Source organism: Salmo trutta, chromosome 20 (genome assembly GCF_901001165.1).
Source record: "Salmo trutta chromosome 20, fSalTru1.1, whole genome shotgun sequence".
NCBI lineage: Eukaryota > Metazoa > Chordata > Actinopteri > Salmoniformes > Salmonidae > Salmo > Salmo trutta.
Genome location: NC_042976.1, coordinates 54,678,532 through 54,689,463, shown reverse-complemented (window position 1 = coordinate 54,689,463; position 10,932 = coordinate 54,678,532). Strand labels below are relative to the sequence as shown.

Below are 10,932 nucleotides of genomic sequence, written 5' to 3'. Positions count from 1 at the left end.
GGATTCAGGTTCTCTGTAGAGAACTCAGACCGTGTTCTTTACCAGGAGGAAGGTGGGAGATGAGGTACGCTTGAGGTTGTATGGGAGAAGCTTGGAGAGGGTGAGGGCTTTCAGGTTCCTTGGGGTATACTTTGATACTAGACTGACCTGGGCAGAACACATTGAGGGAGTGGTGGGAAAGTGTAAGAAGGTACTAAATGAGATGCGCTGTCTGACGGGGAAGGAGTGGGAGGGCGTTCCTCATTGAGGACTATGTACAGTATGTGGCATTGATCCGTTCTGTAATAGACTATGGCAGTACGGTGTGTGTTTCGGCAGCCCAGACATCATTGGAAAGGCTAGATGTCATACAGGGGCAAGGAATATGTAGTGGGGCGTTTCGGACCTCCCCAGTGGCTGCACTCAAGGTTGAGATGGGAGGATATGCCATTGCAGATTAGAAGACAACAGCTGGAAATTAATTATTTGGTCAGCCTACAGGGACATGGGGTGTCTCATCCTGCAAAAGGGTTTTTACAGGCATACTGTGAACATGAGTGAAGACAGAACACAAGCTTTGGGTGGGTGGGTAATACCCAGACAAAGGAGATGGGACTGTATGGAAGGGAGTTTAGTCCAATGGTAGCTATTCCTGTAAATCCACCATGGCTACTCCCACCTCCAGTAGTTGATTTAGAAGTGTTGGAGAGACTACAGAAAGATAGGGAGGGTGTTGATCCATCTGATTTGTTTAAGAGACGTCTGGATACTGTGTATAAAGATTTTGTGGACATTTACACAGATGGTTCAAGGACAGGACGTGCTGGGTCATTTGTAGTGCAGGAATGTGGGGTGGCAGTCAGGAAACATATTACAGATTATCTGGCTGTATATACGGTGGAGCTGATGGCCATACCGTTGGCATACCGTTGGCCTTGCAGTGGGTGGAGGAAGTCAAGCCAGACAGAGTAGTTATTTGCTCTGATTCATCTGCAGTGTTTATGAGTCTCCAGTCTTTAGCTCACGTAGCAGACAAGACCTGCTTTATGAGGTGCTACAAGCCCATGTCAGGATTAGACAGATGGGTATACAGAGAAGATTTACTTGGGTCCCAGCCCATGTAAGGGGGTGGAGGGGAACGAGGCAGCTGATGTACTGGCTAAAAACACACTTAGTGTTGAGTAAGGCAGAGGCAAAAAGCCTGATATGGACAGTGATTGTGCAAAGATGGCAGGAGCAGTGGAATAGAAATACCAAGGGCAGGCATTTATTTCAAGTACAGACGAAAGTCTCGGAGGGGAGGACGGCAGGAAGGGACGAGGCTGTTTTTACAAGAATAAGGGTGGGACACAGCCGGTTGAATAAGACCTTGATGATTATTGTTTTTAACCTTTATTATTATTGTTTTTAGTCTTTATTATTATTGTTTTTAACCTTTATTTAACGACGGCCTACCCCGGCGATGCTGGGCCAATTGTGCGCCACCTTATGGGACTCCCAATCACGGCCGGATGTGATGCAGCCTGGATTTGGTGCCTTTTGCACTAAGATGCAGTGTCTTAGACAACTGCGCCAATCGGGAGCCCTGCTACAGTGTGGGCAGTATCAGAGGAAAGAGAGAGGCTGATATCTAGTATGAGGGAGAAGGTGAACCAGGAAATTAGTTCAAAGAGAATATTGAGTAGAACATCATTAGATACAGTCTCAAATATTATTATTATTTTTTTAAAGAGCAATGGGGCTGGCAGGTTGGATTTAGTTTCTCCTTTTCTCTGGCCCACACTCCAGTACAATAGGTGGCGATAATGCACCATACCGTTGGATGCCAACAGCGAATAAATCCCACCGAAGAAGAGGAAGCCATTTCATACAGTATCACCCACAATGCACCGCTACTGTCACAACAACACGTCGCCATTTCACGGATGGGGGGGGGACAGCTGAAACTCCTGCTAAATAATTTACGTCACTGGAGATATAGCACAACACACGAACATTATCTAAAATAAAACTGTAAATGTGGCGATATTTGGCACGGGTGAATGTGCCGGCCGGGGTTGAAGTTGCCAGTGATCGGAGTTTTTCACCTCAACAGCTAGCCAGCTGCCAAGTGTAAACATAAGGTAAGGGGATGGGTCAACTATAATATAATTTGATTGTCGGTTTAACGTTTGGGTTAGTTATCTAACGTTACCAATCATTTGACTAGCTCGTAAAGTGCTGACCGTTAGTTAGTTAACTAACTTAGGTTAACATTGGCACAGCAAACTTGGCCAGACAGTATCCTCATGCGTGGAAGGATGCTAACTAGCTAGCTATGAACTTCTAAGTAGTTGTCAAATAACTATATTGTAATGGCTAGCTAACTAATTTACCTAGCTTGCGTTAGGTTCCTCATCATTGTATAGTACTAGTTTGTAGTTAATGTTACAATTGCCCTTCTGGCTCCAATGGCTGTATGGCCCCATATTAGGCAGTGCAAACCCGTTTTGGTGATTTCTGGTATATCATCAAAATAAATCAATCACAACTTTTGACCTTATTTAAGAACAATAGCATTGGAAATTAATGTTGAGTTACATTTATATTCCTAAAATGTAAGTTGAAAATGATGCTGTTCCTCCTAACAGTAGAAAATAAATATTTATATATAGCCCAATGCCAATATGCAGAAACAGTTTGATATATTTAACATCTGAACATAAAATGTCGTTTTTACACATGGATGTGTAACAGTATAGCTTCCCCTACCTGGGATCGAACCAGGGACCCTCTGCACACATCAACAACAGCCACCCTCGAAGCGTCATTACCCATCGCTCCACAAAAGCCGCGGCCCTTGCAGGCAAGGGGAACAACTACTTCAAGGTCTGAGTGAGTGACGTCACCGATTAGAAACGCTATTAGCGCGCACCACCGCTAACTAGCTAGCCATTTCACATCGGTTACACTCATCTCCCTTTTGACCTCCTCCTTTTCCGCAGCAACCAGTGACCCGGGTCACGGCACCAATGTAACAGTATAGCTTCCATCCCTCTCCTCGCCCCTACCTGGGCTCGAACCAGGGACCCTCTGCACACAGACAACAACAGCCACCCTCGAAGCATCGTTACCCATCGCTCCACAAAACCCGCGGCCCTTGCAGAGTAAGGGGAACAACTACTTCAAGGTCTGAGTGAGTGACGTCACTGATTAAAACGCTATTAGCGCGCACCACCGCTAACTAGCTAGCCATTTCACATCGGTTACACAATAATCATATTTTTTTTATACAAGCACCTTATAAACTGCACACTCCCCAAAAACTGTTGTTTTGTCAAGTTGCAATGTGCTGTTTAAAGTACCAACTCAAAAACCACATGGAAACTAGATATATTTTTTACATCACTGGATAGAGGACAGCGTGCAGAACTGTTAGCTACATTTTGAAATGTTGCATTTTAAGGCTAGTGTCGACATGCCCGGACATTAATGCATTAAGGAAGCTATCTAGTTTAAGCAGATAGCTACAGTGCCTTCACTTTTTCCACATTTTGTTGTGTTACAGCCTGACTTTAAAATTGATTAAATTGAGATTTTGTGTCCCTGGCCTACACACAATACCCTATAATGTTAGTGTAATTATGTTTTTAGACATTTTTACTAATTAATTAAACGCTGAGCACAGGCAAAATCCTAGAGTAAAACCTGGTAGTCACCTTTCAGCAGGACAATAACCTAGAACAAAAGGCAAAATATACACAGGAGTTGCTTGCCAAGATTGATTGTTCTAGTTACTAGCTAGCTAACACCACAGATGTGGTGGCCTAGTTAGAGTTTTTACTTAAATCTGCTTGAAAATCTATGGCAAGACTTGAAAATGGCTGTCTAGCAATAGTCAACAACCAACTTCACAGCCCTTGAAGAATTTCTTAAATAATGTGTAAATATTGTACAATTCAGGTGTGGAAGGCTCTTAATCGTTGCCAAAGGTGGTTCTAACATGTATTGACTCATGGTTGTGAATACTTATGTGAAAGAGATTTCTGTTTCATTATTAATACATTTGCAAAAATAAAAAAAACATGTTTTCACTTTGTCATTATGGAGTATTGTGTCGATGGGTGAGACAATCTATTTAATCCATTTAGAATACAGGCTCTAACACAACACAATGTGTAGTAAGTAAAGAGGTATGAACACTTTCTGAAGGCACTGTATGTGACCTGTTAGCAATGATTATGATAACTAACCCTTTCATCTGTGGTGCTAGCTAGCTGTATTAGCTACTATGCTAGCTGGCTGGCTATATAAACATGGTGTGGTGCTAAGATATCAGATGGGAGTTAATAGCTAATGTTAGCAGTTTATAATTTTGCACATGCACCATTTTCAGCAACGAGCCATCTAACTTGCAGTTTAACCACACAGTTTCTTAACCACTGATGTATTGTAAGCTATTTACTGGTGTACAATATCTGACCAGCCGCAATCGTATCCATCAGATATCCATCAATAAATTAACACAATTTCCTTTAGGGAAAATCATTTGGGATCAGCAGTACATTCTGCAAACAGACAAATCAGATCCATTTTAGTGGTCGAGTGGCCTCACTCTGCTACCGCACAGCAAGCAGTACCGGAGCGTCAAGTCAAGGACCAAAAGGCTCCTCAACAGCTTCTACCCTTATTTTATATTCTAAAACTAACAGCAGTGCTTATGATGTCCTTCCATACAGGTGTGACATGCTGGAGTGATGCTTCTTTGCAAATGTTGTTGATCAGTAGGCTAATACAAAACCGATTGTTTGTCATCTGTAGCGCCATAGACTCCACTGGTCAGCCAAAATAAGCTCAATAACTCAATGCATGCACACACTCCTATTGAATATGCTTTCACCTGTATTGTGATTAGGCCTATGCCATCTTAATTTACTCAGTTAAAAGTATTCCTGTTATTAATTATTTGGTTTTAAAGTTGATGCATTAGAGCTGCAATGTGTAGCTTTTTGAGCGGCTTGACGAAATAAATATGAGTTATACATCTGTCATTCTCGATGAAAGCAAGTCTCTAAGAAGCGTTAGCTCTGTTTCTTTGCTTTCTGTTTATTTCTAGCTTAAACAGATGGATTTTTATAGGGGTTTGTATTAGGCTGCAGAAATTGACTCGGGTTTATGCATACAGTGCCTTCAGGAAGTATTCATATGACCTATTCCACATGTTACAGCCTAAATTCAACATTTTATTAAATATTTATTTTTTATCGCCCATCTACACACTACCCCATAATGACAAAGCAAGAACATGGTTTTAGACATTTTTTAAAATTAAATACAGAAATATCAAATTTATTCACACCCCTGAGTTTGTAGAAGCACCTTTGGCAGCGGTTACAGCTGAGAGTCTTTCTGGGTAAGTCTCTTAAGAGCTTTCTACACCTGGATTGTTCAACATTTGTTCATTTATTATTTTTTAAATTCTTCAAGCTTTGGCCGGTTGATCATTGCTTGACAACCATTTTCAGGTTTTGCCATATATTTTCAGGTGCACTGAATAAAATATAAACAACATGCAACAATTTAAAATATTTTACTGAGCTACAGCTCATATAAGGAAATCAATCAACTGAAATAAATGTATCAGGCCCTAATCGATGGATTTCATACAGTTATGCATCTGTTGGCCAAAGATACCTTTAAAAAAAGGTACTGGCTTCATGGTATGGGTATGCTTGTAATTGTTAAGGGCTGTGGAGGTTTTCAGGATAAAAAAATAAATGGAATGGAGCTAAGCACAGGCAAAGTCCTAGAGGAAAACCTGGTTCAGTCTGCTTTCCACCAGACACTGGGAGGTGAATTCACCACCGGCTCTGACACTCGTGCGGTGTGGCAGGTCTTGCAAACTATTACGGACTACAAAGGGAAACCTAGCTGTGAGCCTACCAGCCAGGCTAAATGCCTTTTATGCTCGCTTTGAGGCAAGCAACACTGAAGCATGCATGAGAGCACCAGCTGTTCCGGAGGACTGTGTGATCGCGCTCTCCGTAGCCAATGTGAGCACGACCTTTAAACAGGTCAACACTTACAAGGCTGCAGGGCCAGACGGATTACCAGGATGTGTACTCTGAGCATGCACGGACCAACTGGCATGTGTACATTTTCAACCTCTCCCTGACCGAGTCTGTAATACCTACATGTTTCAAGTAGACCACCATAGTCTCTGTGCCCAAGAAAGCGAAGGTAACCTTCCTAAATGACTACATCGGTAGCCATGAAGTACTTTGAAAAGCTAATCAAGGCTCACATCAATACCATCGTCCCGGAAACCCTAGACCCACTCCAATTCGCAAACCGCCCCAACAGATCCACAGATGACGCAATCTCAATAACACTCCACACTGCTCTTTCCCTCCTGGACAAAAGGAAAACCTTTTGTGAGAATGCTGTTCATTGACTACAGCTCAGCATTCAACACCATAGTGCTCACAGCAACTGGATCCTGGATTTCCTGACGGGCCGCGCCTAGGTGGTATGGGTAGGCAACAAGACATCTGCCACACTGATCCTCAACACGGGGCCCCTCAGAGGTGTGTGCTTAGTCCTCTCCTGTACTCCCTGCTTGGCCACGCAGTTGTGGGTGAACAAAACTCCAACACTATCAAGTTAGCTGACGACACAACGGTGGTAGGCCTGATCACTGACAACGATGAGACAGCTTATAGGGAGGAGGTCAGAGACCTGGCAGTATGGTGCCAGGACAACAACCTCTGCCTCAACGTGAGCAAGACAAAGGAGATGATTGTGGACTACAGGAAAAGGCGGGCAGATTTAACATGGGTCCCCATATCCTAAAAGTTCTACAGCTGCACTATCAAGAACATCCTGTTGCATCACCGCCTGGTATGGCAACTGCTCGGTATCCGACCGTAAGGCACTACTGAGGGTTGTGCGTACGGCCCAATACATCATCAGCATCCTGCCATCCAGTCATAGACTGTTTTCTCTGCTCCCGCACGGCAAGTGGTACTGGAGCGCCAAGTCCAGGTCCAAAAGTCTTCTTAACAGCTTCTACCCCCAAGCCATAAGACTGCTGAACAATTAATCAAATGGCCCCCGTATATACCCTTTTTTCATATTATTTTTTTTACTTTAGTTTATTTGGTAAATATTTTCTTAACTGCATTGTTGGTTAAGGGCTTGTAAGTAAGCCGTTCGCAGTAAGGTCTACACCTGTTGTATTCGTCACGTGACAAATCAAATTAGATTTGATTACCTAAAACACAAGCCAAATCTACACTGGAGTTGCTTACCCAGAAGATGGTGAATGTTCCCGAGTGGACGAGTTACAGTTTCTTAAATCTACACTGAACAAAAATATAAACGCAACATGTAAAGTGTTGGTCCCATGTTTCATGCTGAAATAAAATATCCCAGAAATTTACCATACGCACAAAAAACTCTCTCATATTTCATTCACTACTTTGTTTACATCCCTGTTAGTGAGCATTTCTCCTCGCCATGATATCTATCCACCTGACCGGTGTGGCATTTCAAGATGCTGATTAAACAGCACGATCATTACACAAGTTCACCTTGTGCAGAGGATAATAAAAGGCCACTCTAAAATGTGCAGTTTTGTCACACAACACAATGCCACAGATGTATAATGTTTTGAGGGAGCATGCAATTGGCATACTGACTGCAAGAATGTCCACCAGAGCTGTTGCCAGAGAATTCAAAGTTCATTTTTCTACCATAAGCCACCTCCGTGTTTTTGGAGAATTTGGCAGTAGGTCCAACCGGCCTCAAACCGTAGACCACGTGCAACCACGCCAGCCCAGTAGCTCCACATCTTCACTTGTGGGATCATCTGAGACTAGCCACCTGGACAGTTGATGAAATTAACAAGTATTTCTGTCTGTAATAAAGCCCTTTTGTGGAGGGAAAAATATGCTGTCCCAGGCTGCACCCCTGCCCAGTCATGTGAAATCCATAAATTAGGGCCTAATTTATTTATTTCAATTGACTAAATAATTGAAATTGTTGCATGTTGTCTTTTATATTTTTGGTTAATTAGATATGGCAAAATAATAAAATATCGTAATTTAGGATTATAGTAATAGTCAATAGTCACATATTTCTCAATAGTATTAACCATTTTAGGGTAAGCAACTCCAGGCACTGTTCACTAGTGTCCAAACCCGAACTTTTGACATTCCTACCCTTGCCTAACTAATATAATGTTAACGGTGAAAATGTTGTATGCCAGGAATGCAGTATCAGTTATTAGTTCCAATAAGGCAATAAAATAAGATACCTTTTAGTATTGTTACCTGGCTGTTATTCTTCTATAATTATGGCATTGTATGCTGTGATTTTAATGTATGAAATCCCGTGTTTAATAAACTATAATTGCCAGCAGGCCAATGATATGTGATGTATTATTCCCACCAAACCTCGTTGTGTGTCTCCCCCTATAGGATGAAGAGGGTGAAAGGAGATGAGGACGCCTGCAGCTCTTCCGGCGAGGGCCCAACCGAGTCCTGCAAGAAGGTGCGGAAGGTACAGCCAAGCAAAGAGGAGGAGGAAGAAGAGACTGATGTAGATCTCTGCGAGTTTGGCTTCGACTGGGCACTGCTCCCTCAGGAGATCCTGCTCAACATCTTCCAATTCCTGCCTCTTCTGGACCGGGCGTATGCCTCGCAAGTGTGCCGCGGCTGGAACCAAGCTTTCCACATGCCCGAGCTATGGAGGTGCTTTGAGTTTGAGCTGAACCAGCCTGCCAGTTCTTACCTGAAGGCGACACACCCAGACCTAATCAAACAGATCATCAAGAGGCATTCGAACCACCTGCAGTATGTCAGCTTCAAAGTGAGTGGGAAAGACAATTCAGTGTTTCCCCTTTGTCCATGAATTGTTGCAGCCACTCCAATTTTTATATTTTCGGGATAGTAAAAACATTTTCAGTATAAACTTAAACAAATAAAACAAGATATAAAGTATGCAGAAAAGAGAATGGCGCTATATATTTTTAAATAAGATAATCTTTGAGAACTAACAATAACCAAAATAAAAGGGAGAATCTAAAATAAAAATGTATGGCATGGGTCCCCCATTCATGTTATGTTTGAGTCACACAGATAGCATAAGAACACAGCATAAACCATAGGAAATTAGCTATAAACTGCACAATTTCTGTCGTGCGCATTGCAAAATGCTGAATTGCAGGAAATGAGCTTCGAAACAGGAAAATTTGTCTGCGACCAAGAAGAGGGCCTCTAAAATTTTGGTTGGAGACAATGCCATTGTCCATGCGGACTACTTACGTCAACTTTGCCGTTGAAAAGAAATTGAGGAGAATCTGCAATTGTTTGTTTTTGATTAAGAATGGTATGCGAAATCGAGAATTAATTTTATGATTGGCATCAGAGGTCAAGTGATTTGAAAATGTTTGCGTTAGAGTTCATATAAGGAAATCAGTCAATTGAAATAAATTAATTAGTCCTTATGATAGAGAAATTAACATTTAAAATTCTCTGGTGGATATTCCTGCAGTCAGCATGCCACACTCCCTCAAAACTGCACATTTTAGAGTGGTGTTTTGTCCCCAGCACAAGATGCACCTGTCTAATGATCATACTGTTTAATCAGCTTCTTGATACCACACCTGTCAGGTGGCTGGATTATCTTGGCAAAGGAGAAATGCTCACTAACAGGGATGTAAACAGTTGTGCACAAAATTTCAGATACACTTTTTGTCCATAAGGAATATATCGGAGATCTTTTTTTTCAGCTCATGAAACATGGGACCAACATTTTGCATTTATATTTTTAAGTTATATATATATATATATATATATATATATATGTGTGTGTGTGTGTGTGTATGTATGTATATGTGTGTATGTGTATATATATATATATATATATAATAATATTTTTTTTTATCTTTATTTTAACAGGGAAAACAGACTGAGACCTGGATCTCTTTTACGGCTGTGCCCTGTGTAAACATGTTGACATATACAGTTTTAGGCATACAGACAAGAACATTTCAAACATACAAAACAAAGACGCAATTCAACAGAAACAATCACAGATAACGTCATATTGATCCTCCATAACATTTTTAAAATGGGCAAGGGACACCAGAGTGTCTAACTTAAGTTGGATCTGCAGTTTGTTCCATAAATAAGGCGCAAAGGAACTAAAGGCAGTCCTACCCAACTCTGTGGAGACCGCAGGAATCTCTAATGTAATCCACATCTGTGATCTGGTTTTAAAATTTGTATATCTAGTGGAAATTAATGATGATATATATGGAGGTAGTTTTAAAAGAAGCGCTTTATAAATAAACAAGAGAGCATGTTGCTCTCGCCTCACAGATAGAGAGGCCCAACCCATATGTTGATAAAGGATACAGTGATGAGTTTTGTAACTATCACCCGTGATAAACCTGAGTACACAATGGTAAATAGCATCCAGTGGTTTTAATGTGTTTGCCGATGCATGCATATAGATAATATCACCATAATCTAAAACGGACATAAAAGTAGTCTGCACAATTTGTTTTCTATTTACAAAGGACAGACAAGCCCTGTTTCTATAAAGGAACCCTATCTTGAATTTGAGCTTTTTTCCCAATTCAGTAACATGTTTTTTAAAAGAAAGCCTGTCATCTAACCATACCCCTAAATATTTAAATGCAGAGACCTGTTTGATTTGAGTACCATCCAAGCTAGTGATTACAAAAGTGTTTCTAACTGAGAGTTTAGACCTAGAAAAAAACATGACATTTGTTTTCTTAGCGTTTAAAACAAGTTTAAGCTGTAAAAGAGACCCCTGTAGTATCCTAAAATCAGACTCCAACTGCATTAAAGCTTGGTCCGCTGTAGAAGCAATAGAGTACATCACTGTGTCATCTGCATATAAATGGAATTTACAATATCTGACATCATCACCAATGTTATAAGT

General features: G+C 41.3%; 1 protein-coding gene across 3 annotated transcripts in view; it reads left to right on the top strand.

The window, feature by feature from the left end:
* The first annotated feature begins 1,846 nt into the window (after window positions 1–1,846).
* Window positions 1,847–10,932, top strand: part of fbxl3a (F-box and leucine-rich repeat protein 3a) — a 24,887-nt gene continuing 15,801 nt past the window's right edge. The window contains exons 1-2 of one of the 3 annotated variants that reach the window (XM_029703693.1): window positions 1,847–2,102; window positions 8,439–8,829. In XM_029703693.1, coding sequence (XP_029559553.1) covers window positions 8,440–8,829 — 390 coding nt within the window. In that variant the 5' untranslated portion in view covers window positions 1,847–2,102; window position 8,439. Of the gene's footprint in view, window positions 2,103–2,832; window positions 2,854–3,102; window positions 3,155–8,438; window positions 8,830–10,932 lie in introns of those variants that run through there. The other 2 variants (XM_029703694.1, XM_029703695.1) reach the window with 2 other exon arrangements.